The sequence below is a fragment of the Oncorhynchus masou genome, chromosome 13 (genome assembly GCF_036934945.1).
Source record: "Oncorhynchus masou masou isolate Uvic2021 chromosome 13, UVic_Omas_1.1, whole genome shotgun sequence".
Taxonomy (NCBI): domain Eukaryota; kingdom Metazoa; phylum Chordata; class Actinopteri; order Salmoniformes; family Salmonidae; genus Oncorhynchus; species Oncorhynchus masou.
In genome coordinates, this window is record NC_088224.1 from 46,535,350 (window position 1) to 46,554,832 (window position 19,483).

At 41.2% G+C, this 19,483-nt stretch overlaps 1 protein-coding gene across 14 annotated transcripts in view; it reads left to right on the plus strand.

The window, feature by feature from the left end:
• Window positions 1-7,412: 7,412 nt before the first annotated feature.
• LOC135552441 (ubiquitin-associated protein 2-like) overlaps window positions 7,413-19,483 on the plus strand; it is an 87,144-nt gene continuing 75,073 nt past the window's right edge. For 11 of the 14 annotated variants that reach the window (XM_064984055.1, XM_064984063.1, XM_064984053.1 and 8 more), the window contains exons 1-2: window positions 7,413-7,621; window positions 14,176-14,322. In XM_064984055.1, coding sequence (XP_064840127.1) covers window positions 14,221-14,322 — 102 coding nt within the window. In that variant the 5' untranslated portion in view covers window positions 7,413-7,621; window positions 14,176-14,220. Of the gene's footprint in view, window positions 7,622-14,175; window positions 14,323-18,232; window positions 19,112-19,483 lie in introns of those variants that run through there. The other 3 variants (XM_064984065.1, XM_064984061.1, XM_064984062.1) reach the window with 3 other exon arrangements.

Here is a 19,483-nt window from a genome sequence, read left to right on the forward strand (position 1 = left end):
AATTCAATAATAAATATTGTGTTGCACCTTTAACCAATAGCCTAACATATGAAGAACTCTTGAAAAAATACAAAGACTTTTGATTGTATTTCGTAAAACGTCCTCTATATCAAATTTCAGCCAGACCGACCAGCCAGACCGAGCCGCCTGCACACCCGACCCCCACTAGTCTAGTCAATAACTCAATTCTCTCCAAACACAACTTCCCAGTTCACACCTTCAATTTGTTTTATTCCCAAGGGAAAGGTTTTGAAAAAACAACAACAAAAAACTTTACACCTCATACAGACAGAAACAACAAATCCTCCATATAATTAATCTCATAGGACTAATAGTACTGTATAGCTCTTTTTACTTGTACACAATATAGCTCGGTAGCCCCGTCCTGACCCTAGGGGTCCACCACCCTGCAGTGCCCCAACCCAACACATCCCACTCAGCTTTAGGATCTTAGTGAACATTCATTATTGGTTACGGGTGTGTTAGGCTGTTAATTGGTTACACAGTTTCTTCAAATAACAGTCTCCAGTATCAGCATTTCCAAGCAAACAAAAACAGGGAGAAGGGAGACATGCTGAGATAAAATAACATACTCTTTGCCAGAATTCAGCCAGCCTTCACAAGACCATAATATACAGTATGTACATATGTCCCGTTTTGTGTTTTACACCTCCGGCAGAGGAATTACATTTCTCAGTGCTTGATAATCAGTTTCACTGGCATATATGTTCTATGGATGGTCTTAAACGGCAGTAATTTATGTCTGAGATGATGTGAATATGACTGGGCATTCTAACATATCTGATCTGTATTCATTCATCACCATCAATAGCTTCCAGGTCCAGGTCTTCCTCACATTTTTGTTTTACATGTTTTGTGTCATTGGGAAAAGCCGCTATCAACCCTTGATAAAGTTTTGAAATCAACTTTGGAAGTTTGTCAGACTGCCTTAAAATAACATCTGTCTTGTCCAGTGTTTACTGCACAGAGAGAACAAAGTATTGTATCTCCAAGAATTCACCTCACCTCCATCACAGACTGGTCTTCCCTGGCTGCCTGACCCTGTTGAGACCCCTGTCACCATCTGATCCCCCCTACAGTCAGACAAATGACTTTGATATTAAACATTTTTTGTTGTCTGACAGATTATTTGGAATCGGTCTTCTATCTGCTTTGTATGCTTTAACCTTGTGAAGTCTCTCCCAATCTGTCTGTTGGGATTTCCTGTTTGGTACTCTGCTTGTTGCAGGAGGCCAGTGGACAGAGCTGGGAGGATTGTCAGCTGATGTGGCACACCTGGGCAGGCTTGGCCTGCAGGCTACAAAGGGTGGCCACATCAGCCAACACTCTCTCTCTTCCCTGACTGGCAGGCTGGCTTCCATCTCATTTAGTTTTTTTGGTCTGTTTCCACAACACCCACACACTGCATACACTGCTGATCATACAGACATCCACTGCTTATGTTACATTTTTGTATTTATTATTTAGTTTAATAAATGTATACATGTTTTACCTTGAGGTCATGTGTGGTCTCCCTTTGTTGTGAGCCAGGTCGTAACACTGTGGGGGCTAGTCCAATTGGAGACTTTGGTTATATGGGAGTATGTTACTTGTAAATTTGGCAAATTTAATTGGGTCGGCATTTGGTTTGGACCCTGTTGTGTAGGGGTAGTAATTGGGGCCAAATTGGGTTCAGTTGTGTTACTGTAGTTCTTAAAATGCAATGTGGTACATTGTTTGGTAATCTTTGTTAAACAAAGTTTGGGCATGTCACTGATTTGTCTCAGGATTTTTCCTTGATTGTGTAAGCTTTAGGTGTTTTGGTGGATGCTGGAAGGGAAGCAGCTCTTGTTCCCAGTGTTTGTCTACAAAGCCATTTCTTTTCTATTTCCATTGGCGTTTTAGGTGCTGGTACATGTGTTACATTGCTTTGGGAAGGATGTTCACTTCAGTTGGTAGGAACCACATATCACCTTGTAGGTTTCAGGAACTGATCTCCTTTTAAGATCAAGTCATTTTGTTTTCTCCCTAGTGTGGTGGATACTGCAGGTAGGGTCAATTTGTGATACATTGCCTTGGGAGCACTTCCTTGGCTTCAGATCAGTCACTGCATTTTCTGTTGCCTTTCTGATGGAACCAGTGCATAAATGAATACCCCCTGGCGGTATCTGCATGAAGACTAGGGTTGCAATGATATGGTCAGTTAGGTTTATTAGTTAGAATAGGGCTGGGGCAGTACCATTTTTGTATTTGTTGCCCTTCACATTATCAGTGTACACTATATGCCAACACTAGTTGTTGTGTTTTGTCTGTCTAAATTGGTTATTTTATTTGTATTTGTCATGGCTAGTAAATTGATTGCCCGTCTGAAGCACTTTTGGAGCAGTGCACTAAAGAGCAGATGGCACAGACTGCAGAGCACTACAATATTGGATTATAAGCAATTGAAAGACATTATGAAGACGTGTCTAAAAGCCAAGAATTCAGTACCAGTGTGATGCAACTTTATATTAGTGAGCAAAAGGTGAACTCCTAGTGTGGCAGCAGTTCTCAGATGAGTGTCTTGATCTGTAAAAGCTTTTTTTAATGGATCCTGGTAGTCATACTAAAACTGCCCTTAAGGAGTACGCCTCCCCTCGCCAAAAGTTTAAAGCTGAGAGCAGATCAATGTTCTAACGTTGATCATGCCGTACGAGATAGAAATGATCTGAACAGAGTTTGTAACATTGGAAAAGGGGACATTGGAAAAATGAATATCCTGTCCTCAAAGCAAAAAATTCTGGTGGCAACTCACAAGTACAATTCTGGCCTAGCTATGTCACTTAATCCAAGTACTATATCTCAGCTTGAGAAGCATGCAGAACCTTCTGGAAAAGCCAGGGCTTCTGACTGTGCTGCATACATTTCTGAGGATTCCATCTCCCTGGTAGGACGTGATGAGAGGATGCATGTCAAAATCTTGAGACACATGCTCTGTGGAATAATTTGTTTCTGAATCCGTATTGCCGTTCAGATGCAGGTGATTCTATACTAATTTGTGGGATGGGGTTTGTTTTTCCTGTGCATACATTGCAACTTGACTCAGATCCTGTGAAAGGAAAGGTTGGTGTCCCCTCATCTACCAGTGGAGGGTAATGAGCTTAGTCTGGGTAACCAGCTAGCTGGTGTACAGGTCAGGGCTGGGGTGCCACCAGGTTGTGTGGTTATACAGCAAACCCCTGTTATCCCTGCTCCTGAGTTAGAGAACTCTCCGGACAGTCCAGTTATCTATCCAGCTTGTCAGCAACTGAACAAAATTCTATGTCTGTTATAGATCCGCTTGACTCGCCTTTGCCTCAGCTTCTCGTGGTGATTTGAAGAAGGAACATCAGGATGACCCCTCTTTGAAGGAGCTATTTAAGTGTTCCCAGCTGATAGGATGGAAAGCTCTGCACAAGGTTACTCGATTCAGAACAGTATGCTCGCTAGCAGGTCGGTGCTTCATGGGGAAAACTTTGTAGGTGATCCCACCATGCAGATTGTAGTGCCCTCTAAGTTTTGCCAGACAATTCTTCAAATCTCCCATGATCATGTTGCTGGACATTTTGGATTTAGGAATATAACTGTATTTTGCATTACTTTTCTAAGGTTTAAACGTGACATCTCTGCTTACGTTAAAACATGTCACACATGCTAGTTGACTGGTAAGCCAAATTAGTCAATTAAACTTGCTGCTCTGTATCCTATTCCTGCCGTTGGTCAGCGTTTTGAACATTTGGTCATTAACTGTTGGTCCTTTGCCCCGCTCTAAGTCTGGCAGTAGCTATTTGCTTAGTGATGTGCCTTGCAACCAGGTACCCTGTTGCTTATCTGCTACACACTAACTACCAAGTCTGTTGTGAAGGCTTTATCTCAGTTCATCTCTGTATTTGGTATTCATTCAGAGTGACAAAGGCTCTAATTTTACCTCACACATTCTTGCACAAGTGCTACAGCAGCTTTGTGTCAAGTGTAACAGTCCTCTGCCTATCATGCACAGTCTCATGGTGCATTAGAATGTTTTCATCAAACCCTGAAGTCTCTCCTGTGCATACCATACAGAGCAAGATCGTGATTGGGAAGGTTTGCCATGGTTACTGTTGGCAGCTAGAGAAGTTGTCCAGGAGAGAATAAGATTTAGTCTGACTGATCTGTTTTTTGGAAATTCAGTGTGACCCTCTGGCTGTGTTGCAGGACAGGTGGGGAACAGAGCCACCACTAAATGTATTCTTCTGTCAGTGGTTTAGACTGGTAATATACTGTTCTCTGCTGGTGAAATGGCAAAAGAGAAACTAAAGTGCACAAGTAAAGATAAAGCATATTTATGACTGTTGGTCTGAACATAGACAATTTAGCCCTGGTTTCCAGGTTTTAGCTGTTACCTATTGTAGGTTATCCTTTTCAGGTGACGTTTACTGGTCCTTCCATGGTGGTGCGCAAAGTGTCTGAACAGAACTGATTGCAACTCCTAAGCGCAGGAAGGCCACCCAACTTTTTCATGTGAATTTGGATTGTTGAAACCTTAGTACTCTTGTGCATCGACTCCTGTTAAGTCAGGTGATTATTTAACTTAGTTCTGCTCTTTCTGCATTCTCAGTACGTTGTATGAGGAGAGTTCAGCTCCTGATGCTGTTTTGCAAGGCCGTTTGAGACGTTCAGGTTGGGGAATTTGCATGCTCTGCGGCATTTGGATGATGGTAAACATACGGAGTTGGTTGAACACATTGAAAGTTATCCTGCGCCATTTTCTGATACGCCCTCTCGTACTCATCTCATTGACCATGATGTTGGAGATGCTCAACCAATAAGGCATCGCTTCTACCATGTTTCTCCTGACAAGCGCAAGTACTTGACTTCTGAATTTAAGTGCATGATGGGTAACAATATTACTGAACATTCTTCTCGTTCTAGTTGGGCTTCACCTTGTCTGTTAGTCAGGAAGCCTGCATCTTTTAGGCCATGCAGACTATCGTGAAGTTAACATTCCAAAGCCTGATTCCTTTCCTCTTCCTTGTATTGAGGATTGTGTTGATCAAGTGGGTTCTGCACAATTTGTGAGCAAGTTTGATGTTCTGGTAGGTCCCCTAGTTTCTGAGAGCAAGGGAGATATGCTTTAATCACAACCTCTGGACTGTGTTCTTATACACAGTTATGCCTTTTGGTTGCGTAATGCACCTGCAACATTTCAGGGCCTCATGAACCGTGTCTCTGGTCTGGACAGATGTGGGATGTATTTGGATAATGTGGTCATTTTATAGTGACACCTGGTCTCTGCGTGTCCAAAGTATACAAGCTCTGTTTGATCGTTAATCTGGCCAAATGTGAGTTTGCACTTATCTGGGCAAAGTGGTCTGTCAGAATGTGGTTCGCCCAGTGCATGCCAAAGTGGAAGCTGTTGAGCAGTGTCCCATCCCATGACAATGAAGGAGCTTATGCATTTTCTCGATTATGGTTGGTTATTAGGGATAGGCATCCCGTTAACGGGGCAGTTGTAAATCATGCAGCGCCGTGTGTCACGATCGCAGATTTTTAGAGAAACAACAAATGTAGGTACATATAAGTGTATATCGGCTGAAAGCTTGAATTCTTAAATATAACTGCACTGTCCAATTTACAGTAGCTATTACAGAGAAAAAATGCCATGCTATTGTTTGAGAGTTCCTAACAAACCACTTTTTTTCACCGTGATAGGTTTGATAAATTCACCTCTGAAATCCTGCTCTGATTTATCATGCAAAGGGTCCCAGCGATAAAATCCTTTTTCATATCCTGAAAAGGTCCATATAGCATGCACGATCCATTTTGTATTTCCACGCGTTCGTTTTGCAAAGAAAGTGAATCTGTAAAAATAACCCTAAACCCTAAATAACCCTAAACCCTAACCCTAAATGTTTCAACCAGTCAAATCATGTTTGTGTTTATTCCTCAGAGATCCTAGAACGTAACCAGACTTCACTATATCATTAGGAGTGTAGTATATCCTATAGGACACCAAATTTGGTCAGATAGCAAAGCCTTTCATGGCACGCCGATGATGCGGCCGGTCTAAACTTAACTAACTTAGTCAAAAAAGCACCAATCGGTGTCAAACAAAGCTAGCTTGATAGCTAATGAGCTGTGCTTTACGGGAGTAAAGGAAACCCTATATCTGTTGCAAAATGTTGCTGCTAACCTTGTGCGACAGCAAGCCTTTTCCTTTTGGACAAAAATTACAAGAATATGGATAGTTATGAAAATTGGGTGTTTTGCAAATGTTGAACTTATAATATGGCTACTCATACTGGAAAAGCTAAATCAAAGTCCAAGTATACAGATCTGACAATATTCTTGCAGAAAAATGTAACGTAAATGTCTCCTTCACGATTTGCCTAAATGTACCTAGGTGACTTCACACAAAATGTCATGTAGTTTGCTCATACTTCAAGTTATCTGCCTGAAACTTTGCACATACAATGACGTCACCTTGTGGACACCATCAGAATTACAACCAGAGTGATGGCTAGATTTGGGACCTTTCTGTTGCATTTCAATGATTGTGGTAGAAAAATGGTTTTTTTTTTTTCTACCAGATCTATTGTGTGATATTCTTCTACATACAATTTACATTTCCAAAAACTTCAATGTTTCCTTTCAAATGCTACCAAGAATATCCTTGCTTCAGGGCCTGAGCTACAGGCAGTTCATTTGGGTATGTCATTTTAGGCAAAAATTGGAAAAAAAGGGGACTATCCTTATTAAGGCTTAGGTGCAGTATATTTGGTTGGACAGATGCCAAGTTGCATTTTTGAGAATGTGAAGACACTTGTGTTCTGCCCCAGTGCTTGTTGCCGCTGGTTTGAATGATCTGTTCATACTCCATGTACAGTACGCGTCAAAAGTTTGGACACCTACTCATTCAAATATTTTTATTTGTTTATTACAACATTGTAGAATAATAGTAAAGACCAACTATATGAAATAACACATATGGAATCATGTAGTGACCAAAAAAGTGTTAAACAAATTAGCTTTGCGCACACTTGCGAAGTGTGCAAAGCTGTCAAGGCAAAGGGTGGCTACTTTGAAGAATATAAAATATATTTTGCTTTAACACTTTTGGTTACCACATGATTCCCTATCTGTTATTTCATGGTTTTGATTTCTCCGCTATTATACAATGTAGAAAATAGTACAAATAAAGAAACCCTTGAATGAGTAGGTGTCAACTTTGGACTGGTACTGTATATTAGCCTTATAGTGGTCCTGCTAAACACCCAATCAATAAGACAAATCGGACAGTCTAGGATAGGCAATCACTATAAATATTTTAGTTTATCTATTTTATTGCAGTTCTTAGAGGTGGGTGACCACGTGTCGAATGTCGAGCTTCCTTGAAGCGCCCAGTCAACCACATGACGGAGCTATATGAAGCGTCAGAGTGGAAAAGAAACAGGTACATTCCAAGTCCCCCGCTTATTGTCTGCGCGAGTCGGTTCGGCCTAATTCCTCACATAGATACGTGTATTACTCTAGGGGTTTTATTTAGTCGAATTCCGACTAGGAGGTCGGCAGAGAGACCGCTTGGTCGGTTGTGTTGCAGAATCAGACTTCAACTGGGTTTCTGGTCAGTATATCGTTTATTTACATTATTTTGGGCCTACGGGCCTGCCTAGAGCCTCTGTGTGTATATACAAGAACACATCGGTAGCGTTTCTAAAGGGGTGTCTTGGTTCTGCATAGTGCAATTTGTGCGTTAATTACCACGTTAATGTGCGGGCCTATGCGTCTGTGCTCAATAGCATGCGGTACGAATGAACATGTGGATAAGTTAAGCTAACGGTGATGATTTGAGTGGTTGAAAACAACAATGTAGTTAGCTAGTTGCAATGCTGATTGTTAGTCTTATTTTCGCCATCGTCGAGGTTGAGAAGAACGGAATCTCATCGACAACTTCGATAAAGCTAACGTTAGCTGGATGTCCCCTAAAAAATGACATAGCATCTTAGCTAGCTAAATGTTATAATTGTTCCGAAAACATTGACTATTTCTTGAAATACCTGATGTTGACTAACTCATGGTTTTAGTTAAATAATATTCATGGAGTTTATGTAACGTCAGCAAGCCTAGTTACGCCAAAGACACCAATAGCTAGTTAGCGCGCAAACGTCAGCTAAATAAAAACATGTTGAGAATATATCCATAGTGATGTTGCATCGTTCGCTAGTAGACACCATTAAAACATGCTAAGTTAGCTAGCAAGCTACCTAGTAGTTATTTTTAGTTGACGTTAGCTAGCTAACTTCCCAGCAAATGTGGGACAAACGTAATTTTCCTGGTCTCAATTAGTTAACGAACTCCCATTTCATCGGACAGCATTTGCATATAAGAGTTATCTAACGTTACCCAATTAAAGTGAATTAGTTAACGTTAGCTGTCCAATTAGCTAACTTGGTTACAACCAAATTGTTTAAAATTAGTTATCGTTAGCTAGTTAACCATAACTTTGTATGGGTCGTTACCACGACCAAAGTCATAAACCATGTCTATTTCCACAAGTTCACTAATGAAAATTAGGGCTGGGAATTGCCATGATACTATATTCTCAGGTTCTTAAGTGCTACTACGATTTAATTGAACATTTTATTTAACATTCATATTTACAATGACGGCCTACCAAAAGGCCTCATCCTAGGATTAAAAATAAAATAACAAATATATAAATATAGGACAAAACACACATCACGAGACGCAACATAAAGCGAGACCTAAAGTCAACAACATAGCAAGGCAGCAACACATGACATGGTAGCAGCACAAAACATGGTACAAACATTATTGGACACAGACAACAGCACAAAGGGCAAGAAGGTAGAGACAACAATAAATCACACAAAGCAGCCACGGAACTGTCCAGTAAGTGTCGATGATTGAGTCTTTGAATAAAGAGATGTGGGATAAAACTGTCCAGTTTGAGTGTTTGTTGCAGCTTGTTCCAGTCACTAGCTGCAGCAAACTGAAGAGGAGCGACCCAGGAATGTGTGCTTTGGGGACCTTTAACAGAATGTGACTGGCAGAACGGGTGTTGTAAGTAGAGGATGAGGGCTGTAGTAGATGTCTCAAATAGGGGTGAGTGAGGCCTCTGAGGGTTTTTAGAAATGAGCATCAACCGTGTCTGTCTTGCGATAGGTATAAAGAGATGACCAGCTTCCAGAGGAGTATAGAGTGCAGCAGTAGCGTGCCGTGGTTCTGGGTCCTGGGCCTTCAGTGAAGTCCTACACAGTCCCACCTGAATTAATCCACCTCTTATTACCATCATTATGATGCCATGGCTCTAGACACTATACATTTAGACAGAAATGCAGTATAACCAGGCGTTGCGTCACCTTGAAATTGACATTTTTATTCAGAGAATTGCAGGGGAAGAGTACAATACCTTTTTCATTGTGCAGCTTCGTTGCCCTGCGCGCTTGTTCGTTGAGCTGTAGATCCACTCAGGTGTCCTTAAAAGTTTTCAAAAGCACCATTGCTTGTAAGTGCCCAGCCGTACTTTGGTGTCTCGTTGCTGCCTTGGTTCGACAACTCAGGTTTGCAAAGCCAGTGTGGCTCCAAATACCAAATCGATCACTTGCAAATAGTAGGCATTCCCAGCAGTACAGTTTGCAGTGCTTCTCGGAGCCTGTGAGTCATTGATAGCGCCCATAATTGAAAGTGGCGAACGAACCCCTTTCACGCCTGTGACAGGCTTTGTAGCGTCGGCGTCTACCTCTCCTCACAATGTCTCACTTTTCTTGAAAAGTTTGTCTTGAGAATGGCGTTATAATTATATCCTCGACCAAATCGATATATTCTCCTTCCACCATTGTGGGTTGAAAAAACAGCTTAGTAGTATGCGAATTAATTCGTTGATCAATTTCAGTTTCCTAGTTCTGAGACCTGCCCATATAGGACCTGCTTCTCAATATTGGTAATCCAATCAAAAGACGTGCACGCACTACGCCTGCTAGCTGGCTCCTGTGTAACACTGGAGCCAGCCAGCAGGTGTACAATAGCCAACTCTAAAGCTGATTGGTTGACACTAAATTGTAATTTCGATTCACTTTAAGCTACAAGTGCCCGCATTGTTGATTCTGAAGGCCTGAGGGCAGATTTTAGACCCCTGGCAACACATGATGGCTGAATATGATTGAATAAAAGATCTAACATAAAGACCAGCCCTCAATCTCAACCTGGGGCTGGAAGCAGTGCAACCAAGAGGAACACTATGAAATGAAGAGTGTAACTTACTCTGTGGAATAATTTAATACATATTTGTGGGAAAATATATTTTAAAAATATATATATTCTGATGATGTTTAGGCCAGCAGCGAAGGCCTTGCTTGCCCTGACGGCCCACCACTGGAGTGCAGTGATTGTGTCCTATAAGGAGCATTGGTGGCAAATCTTATGGCCGAATGGTAAATAACGTCTGTCTGCTTGAGAGCACCCTTACCTGCCAATCTATAAATTGTCTCTGTAATCTAGCGTGGGTAGGACGGTCATTTGAATCAGGGTTAGTTTGGCAGTTGGGGAGAAAGAGGAAAAATTACGATAGAGGAAACCAAGTCTAGATTTAACTTTTGCCTGCAGCTTTGATATGTGCTAAGAGAAGGACAGTGTACCATCTAGCCATACTCCCAAGTACTTGTATGAGGTGACTACCTCGTGCTAAACCCTCAGGTAGTAATCACACTTGTGGGGAAGGGCATTCTTTATGCCAAACCATATAACCTTTGTTTTGGATGTGTTCATAACAAGGTTAAGGGTAGAGAGAGCTTGTTTGACACTAAGAAAGCTTTGTTGTAGAGTATTTAACACAAAATCTGGGCGGGGCCTGCTGAGTATAAGACTATCATTTGCATATAAATGGATGAGCGCTTCCTACTGCCTGAGCTATTTTGATGTAAATTGTGAAGAGCATGGGGCCAAGGATCGAGCCTTTGGGTACTCCCTTGGTGACGGGCAGTGGCTGAGACAGCAGATTTTCTGACTTTATGCACTACACTCTTTGAGAGAGATAGTTAGCAAACCAGGCCAAAGACCCTGTCGAGACACCAATACTCCTTTGCCGGCCCACAAGAATGGAATGGTCTACCGTATCAAAAACTTTGGCCAAGTCAATAAAAATAGCAGCACAACATTGCTTAAAATCAAGGGCAATGGTGACATCATTCAGGACCTTTACAGTTGCAGTGACACATCATAACCTGAGCGGAAACCCCGATTGCATACCAGAGAGAATAATATAGACATCAAGATAGCCAGTCAATCGATTATTGACAAGTTTGGTCAACACTTGATATAAAGAGCAAAATGGTAATAGGCCTATAACCGTTAGGATCAGCTTGATCTCCCCCTTTTAAATCAAGGATGAACCGTGGCTGCGTTCCAAGCAATGGGAACCTCCCCAGAAAGGAGAGATGGACTTGGCGATGATAGGGGCAGCAACCTTAACTTCTTAGGGCTGCAATCCTGTTAACGGGATCGCTATGACAACAGCCAGTGAAAGTGCAGGGCGCCAAATTCAAAACAAGGGAAATCTCATAATTAAAATTCCTCACATGTATCTTATACCGTTTTGAAGGTAATCTTGTTGTTAATCCCACCACAGTGTCCAATGTCAAATAGGCTTTACAGTGAAAGCACCACAAACGATTTAGGTCACCCACCAACTCAGAGAAAAATACAGCCATTTTTCCAGCCAAAGGGAGGAGTCACAAAATGCACAAATAGAGATAAAATTAATCACTAACCTTTGATCTTCATCAGATGACACTCATAGGACTTCATGTTACACAATACATGTATGCTTTGTTTGATAAAGTTCATTTTTATATACAAAAATCTCAGTATACATTGGCGCGCTACGTTCACTAGTTCACGAGCTCCTTGCGCACCTCGGACTCAGTGACTGCTTGGAGGGAGAAACTTTGTTGAGGGGCAGGGGAAAAAGAGGGAGCAGCATCGGGGATAGTCACATTAGAAGGTGTGGAGGATGAGAATGTTGGACGGGGATGAGGAAATGTTGGACGGGGATGAGGAAATTTTGGATGGGCAAGGAGGCATGGCGGAGTCAAATAGGAATCCTGACTTAATGAAGTGGTGATTAAAGCTCAGCCATGTGCTTCTTGTCAGTAATAACCACATCAACATTAAAGGACATGGGCAGTTGTAAGGAGCAGGGTTTATTCTCCACGTCTTTAACCGTTTTCCAGAACTTCTTGGGGTTAGTCCCACAGAGAGAGAACTGCTCCTTAAACTAACTGACTTTGGCCTTCCGGATAGGCTGAGTGTGCTTTTCCCCCTCATTTGCCTGAATGATATGTATTGCTATTCTCACGATTCTATACAGAACAGAAATATAAACGTAAGATTCAACAAGTTCAAAGGTTTTACTGAGTTACAGTTCATAGAAGGAAATTAGTCAATTGAATTAAATTAATTAGGTTGTAATTTATGGATTTCACATGACTGGGCAGGGACGCAGCCATGGTGCCTTGGGAATGCATAGGCCCACCCACTGGGGAGCTCGGCCCAGACAATCAGAATGAGTCCCACAAAAGGACTTTATACAGACATAAACACTCCACCTCATTCCAACTATCCTGCAGGTGAAGAAAACGGATGTGGAGGTCCTGGGTTGGTGTGGTTACACGTGGTAGCGGTTGTGTGTCTGGTTGGACGTACTGTTAAAGTCTCTAAAATAATATTGAAGGCGGCTTATGGTAGAGAAATTAACATTCAATTCTCTGGCAACAGCCCTGTTGGACATTCCTGCAGTCTCTGCATTCCAATTGCACACTACCTCAACTTAAGACATCTGTGGCATTGTATTGTTACAACTGCACATTTTAGTGGCCTTTTGTCCCCAGAACAAGGAGCATCTCTGTCATGATCATGCTGTTCAATCTTTTTTTGATATACCACACCTGTCAGGTGGATGGATTATTTTGGCAAAGAAGAAATGCTCTCTAAAAGGGGTGTAAACAAATTTGTGCACCACATTTGAGAGAAATACACTTCTTGTGCATAGGAAACATTTCTGGGATATTTTATTTCAGCTCATGAAACATTGGACCAACACTACATGTTGCATTTTTATATTTTTGAACAGTATTTTTATGGCTATTTAATGTTCCAAACAGATTGCTCACCATATGCAGCAGAGGGTAAAGAGAGCCACTAGAATGAGTTTTGAACTGTCATGAAAACAAATTGGCTTCCTATTTAAAAGGATGGTGGACAAGCTATGAAGGAAAAATAGGTTTATGGTACAGGAAACTTGTGCAATTTTTGTTGTTGTTGTGATATTACAAAAATGAGACTATATTCAAATAGTATCCCGATATACAGTGGGGCACAAAAGTATTTCATCAGCCACCAATTGTGCAAGTTCTCCCACTTAAAAAGATGAGAGGCCTGTAATTTTCATCATAGGTACACTTCAACTATGACAGACAAAATGAGAAAAAAAAATCCAGAAAATCACATTATAGGATTTAGAATTAATTTATTTGCAAATTATGGTGGGGAAAAAGTATTTGGTCAATAACAAAAGTTTATCAATACTTTGCTATATACCCTTTGTTGGCAATGACGGAGACTAAATACTTTTTTGCCCCATTGGACAGTATTTACTGTGAGTTTGTCAAACCATTTGGGGGGGGAACATGAAGTTGTTCCTGTGAGAAGTACAGGCAGGGTGCGCATTACCCTGTGGCTGATTACCCCAAGTTACCCTAAGAGTTAGGCCTACATTATATTCCTGTGTTTATGCAAGTTTTTTGGGACATACAATTCATCAATAGGATGCTGATTAGTTAAAATATTTACTTTTGGGATCTAGCTAATGATTAGCCCAATAGGGTAAATGTTTCAGCCGAATTATTTATAGCCACTATGCTGCATCATTTGGACTACATGTGATAATGTTTATTGCTAATAGCATACCTGATAGTATAAACTATATGCATGGTCCTGTATATTAAGAATTTTACCCATCTTATTGTAGAAATCATGTTTCATTCATTTAGGTTGTGGAATGTCCTTCTAAAGTCACCAGAACTGAGCTTCTTAGTCTGGGAGGAACCTGGACCCCTTCTATTTGCCACAGAACCTCACTCTCCCACTTTTCTTTTGCAGGTGTTATTCCTTTGTAAATACTGTTATTTGTATATACTGTAAACTATGACCCCAGTGGGCGGAAACCGAGCCCGCGGCAGCTGGGAGCAGCAGACGCAGACAGGCCAGACGCAGACAGGCCAGACACAGCACAAGCAGAGGCCTCAGGTTGGTACCCGGCCCTCGACCCTGCTGCCCACACAGGATGTCATGCACTTAGTCACCTCACACACTGACCCAACAGCTGATGCATTAGTTTTCATGGTGAAACACATTGGAAGTGGTTCTGGATGATTTTACATTGGGGTGTGTCCCACATGACACCTTATTTCCTAAAGTGCACTACTTTTGACCAGAGCCCTATGGTCAAAAGTAGGGCCAAGACAAACCAGTATCGCGATACGCATTAGTATCATGGCAAGGAATCACAACACAAAGCAGATTGATCTTCTTAAGGAAAACAGCCCTAAAGTTTGAAACAAACATGTTGTCATCCAAACTATAGCACACAGTATTTTACATACAGCAGGTTTTTAAAAGACCTGCTGCATGGTCTGCTTTGTGTCTTCATTTTTGCCATGCAAAAAACATTGGATTTACAGCCCTAGTCAAAATCAGTGCACCATTTTAAGGAATAGGGTGCCATTTCGGGGAGCACACACTGACCCAACAGCAGACGCTTTAGTTTTTATGGTGCAATGCCTTAGTTGGAAGTAATACTCAGTGTTTTCCACAGGTATCTGGAGTAGCCAGCCAAATAAAAAAAGTAACCAGCCAGGCCTCCCCCGAGCAAAAACATTTTTTGCCGCCTGACCCATATTTTGGTGCCTCTGGTACATTCTAATGGTTCCATCTGAAATACACAGCAAAATGATTGAGTACTTTATCAAATTTACCTCCCAGATTAAGAAATGTGATATTTTATTTAACTAGGCAAGTCAGTTAAAGAAAAACTAACAGGTCTGTGAGAGCTGGAATTCTTACTTGGTTGGTAGGTGATCAAATACTTATGTCATACAATAAAATGCAAATTAATTACTTAAAAATCATACAATGTGATTTTCTGGATTTTTGTTTTAGATTCCGTCTCTCACAGTTGTGTACCTATGATAAAAAATTACAGAACTCTACATGCTTTGTAAGTAGGAAACACTGCCGATTTTGCAGGTTATCAAATTACTTGTTCTCCCCACTGTGTGTGTAGACATACATACATACATGAGGTTGACCGATTTTATGATTTTTCAACGCCGATATACCGATTTTATTTGATGATCAAAAAAAGCCGATACCGATTAATCGGTAGTTCAGTTACCTTTGTTCCTGTACCCTAGAAATCAATGGTGGACATATCGAAGCAAGTTGTGACAGCAGACTGGAATAGGGAGAGATTGAACATGCCGTTAACACTCCAGCCAGACATGGAACCCAAACCATCTGTGCTCATGCACCATTGTGCATAAATTTAATTTTGTCCCCCCACACCAAACACGATCACGACACACCGGTTAAAATATCAAAACAAACTCTGAATCAATTATATTAATATGGGGACAGGTCAAAATGCATTAAACATTTATGGAAATTTAGCTAGCTAGCTTGCACTTGCTAGCTAATTTGTCCTGGGATATAAACATTAAGTTATGTTACCTGAAATGCACAAGGTCCTCTACTCCATCAACTCTACTCTAATCCATACATAAAACGGTCAACCGACTCGTTTCTAGTCATCTCTCATTCTTCCAGACGTATTCTTCTCGTGACTTTATATTGCGGTTGGAAACTTTCATAAATTCTGTGCATTTCCGCCACTGACCTCGTTTGTCTTCAGTCACCCAAGTGGGTATAACCAATGAGGAGATGGGAGAGGCAGGACTTGCAGCTCGATTTCCCTTTGTAGACCTTGCCGCTTGTCTCGTGTCTAAGCTGTTGACTTATTACTCCACTTGGTCTCTACTGACTTTTTGCCTGTTTGTTTGCCTTACGGAGGGGACTACAAATATACTTTTCGTATTTGATCATATACCCAGTCACCTTGCCATGGTTAAATGTGGTGGATCGTGCTTTCAGGTTTGCGTGAATGCTGCCATCTATCCACGGTTTCTGGTTTGGGTAGGTTTTAATAGTTCCAGTGGGAACAACATCCCCTATATACTTCCTGATGAACTCAGTCGCTGTGTCTGTGTATACATCAAATGTTTTTCTGAGGCTACCTGGCACATGTCCCAGTCTGTGTGACCAAAACAATCTTGAAGCATGGATTCCGATTGGTCAGTCCAGTGTTGAATAGACCTTTAAGCGCTCGTGATGCACCGATATGACATTTTGGCCGACACCGATATCTGATATTTTCTATGCCAAATAAAAACAATACCGATATTTAAAATTTTGCGCCGCCTTAAGCATTCTAGTACAGTTAAATAGTTAACACACAAATGGAAGCAGCGGTCCAAGGCACTGCATCTCAATACAAGAGGTGTCACTACAGTCCCTGGTCGGATCCAGGCTGTATCACATCCGGTCGGGATTGGGAGTCCCATAGGGCGGTGCATAATTGGCCCAGCATCGTCCTGGTTTGGCCGGGGCAGGCCGAACCAAAACCTATTTTTTTTCACTTACTTACTGTGCTGTTTCGTTCAGTCGTTTCATTCTCAACCAGGATTTCTATGGAAGGCCGTTTGGGTCTTTGCGTGTCAAAAAATGTACTATTTAAGACTTTGACATGTCAAATAAGCTTTTTGACCAATCAGGACCTGATTATGATTGCGCGTCACAATTTAACGCGTTCATACATTTTTTTACGTAGTTATTACACATTGATTACACTCACTCGTATTTCAGATGTCATAACGATTCATCGATATGTATGCTATGATGCTGGTAAAGTTGTCTCGTGCGCCTAGAGTACTGGTCATAAATAAAGCTAGCCAGCTCATGGATGCAAACAATCTGTTTCAGTTACTATAGTTAACTAGCTAACTATATAGCTAGGTGTCATCTAAAATAATCCTAATTTATAAGGCAGTTCTTATTTGATTAATGGTGGTCGGACCCATCTATGTTGTAGCTAGCCACAAAAAGGATTAGCCACAATAGTGGACTTTGAGGTTAGCCTTCAAAATAAAATGATGGCATAATTCCACTATTTGTATAATTTGCATCACTGTCAATTACATACTTGTATTTTGAAGGCAAACTGCAAATTCCGCTATTGTGCCTAATCCTTTTTGTGGCTTGCTCCACAACACATATCCCAGTCCGGTCGAGCCTCACTAGCCAGATGACGCTAGCTGGCTGCTTATACCGTTAGCTTTGGGCAACAGGTTAAGTAGCTGACTAGCTATTTTATATTCATGAACTGAAGTTTAATTTCACTAGGCGAACAACAAGTGGCAACCTAGCTAATACTTACTCACAAGGATTCCTAAATCATTGCTAAGAATAATGAAAATGACTGCAGTTTCTACTGGTCATTGTTTTCAGGCTAGTTGTATTGGTGCTAGCTAGGTACCAAGCTAAAGCTAGCTACCCCAGAAGTTGTGGTCGAACAAATTATGCTGTATTACCAACGTGGTTTTGTAAACACATCGTTCGAGGCCGGTGCTGACTTTTTTGTACAGCTTTGACCGTACTAATATATATTTTTTACACGCAAAGACCCAAACGGTGTTCCATAGTATGTATATCGCGAAGCTAATTACCGTGATGCTATTACTGTAACTCTGGTAGGGCAACATCGGAAAAATAGCGCACTTGGTAGATTTATCCGGTGCTCGACCAGTCGGCGAAAGCCAACATCACCCACAACAGAGAGCGGTTGATTGGCAATGAATTACATTATCTTGGCTTTAATGGATTTCGCCTTTTGAGTTTTCTCGCTGACATTTTGTTACTCTTTCAAATGACTCCTTGACTTGTTTACTGCTTAATCCACACAGCACACATTGTGGGCTAGTTTAGGAATGCTGTGTTGCACGTATTGCGCAAAACATTTTATGTGGCGTCATTACGTCATGTACCTTCGTTATATAGGTAAGCACGTCAGCTTTGATATCGGTTTTGCACATCGAGCGTTAAACTAGACATTGGCCGATAACAATGTTGGCATTTTTAGCTAATATCGTCCGATTCTGATAAGTTCACCGATATATTATGCATCTCTACTTAGCACGGGTACCTTGTGTGTCTGTCTATAGGAAGGGAGGAGCAGAATGGAGTTGTGATTTGATTTGCATAAGGGAAGATGGCCTTGTAGCCATGCTAGGAGAGAGAGTAACAATGGTTGAGAGTTTTTGAAGCGTGAGTACTACAGGCAATGTGTTGACAGAACTTCTGTAGCGTTTTACTCAGATTTTATTTTTTTAAAGTCCTCAGCTAGAATAAATGCTGCCTCAGGATATGTGGTTTGCAGTTTGAACAAAGTCCAGTGTAATTCCTCAAGGGCTATTGTGGTATTGGCTTGAGGGGGAATATACACGGCTGTGACTAACCAGAGATAATTCTCTTTGGAGGTAATACGGTCAGGCATTTCATTGTGAGGTATTCTAGGTCGGGTGAACAAAAGGACTTGATTTTTGTACGTTATCACAATCACATCATGAGTAGTCAATCATGAAACACTCCTCTGCCTTTCTTCTTCCCGGAGAGTTCTTTATTCCAGTCTGTGCGACGTACTGAGAACCCAGCTGGCCTTATGGACGGGGACAGTTCATCCGGAGAGAGCCATGATTTTGTGAAACAGTATGTTACAGTCCCTGATGTCTTTCTGGAAGGAGATCCGGGCCCTGAGCTCATCTACTTTATTGACCAGGGGCTGAACATTAGCGAGTAATATACTCGGAATCGGTGGATGGTGTGCACGCCTCCTGGATTCAGACTAGAAGTCCACTCCTTAAACCTTTTCTCCACCGGTGGCGTCTTGGAGCAGCCTCTGGGATAAGTTCAATTTCCTTGAGGGGTACGTACAAATGATCCAATTCATAAAAGTCATGTTTCTGGTCCGTTGGCACACATTTTAAGGCCTATACAGTGCATTCGGAAAGCTTTCAGACCCCTTTAATTTTTCCACATTTTAAGTTACAACCTTATTTGAAAATGGATTTTAAAAAATAATTAAAAATTATCTAAACACAATATCCCATTATGACAAAACCAGAAATTTTTGCTAATATATTTGAAAAAAAAAAAAGATATCACATTTACATACAGTTGAAGTCGGAAGTGTACATACACCTTAGCCAAATACATTTTAAACTCTGTTTTTCACAATTCCTGACATATAATCCGAGTAAAGATTCCCTGTTTTAGGTCAGTTAGGATCACCACTTTA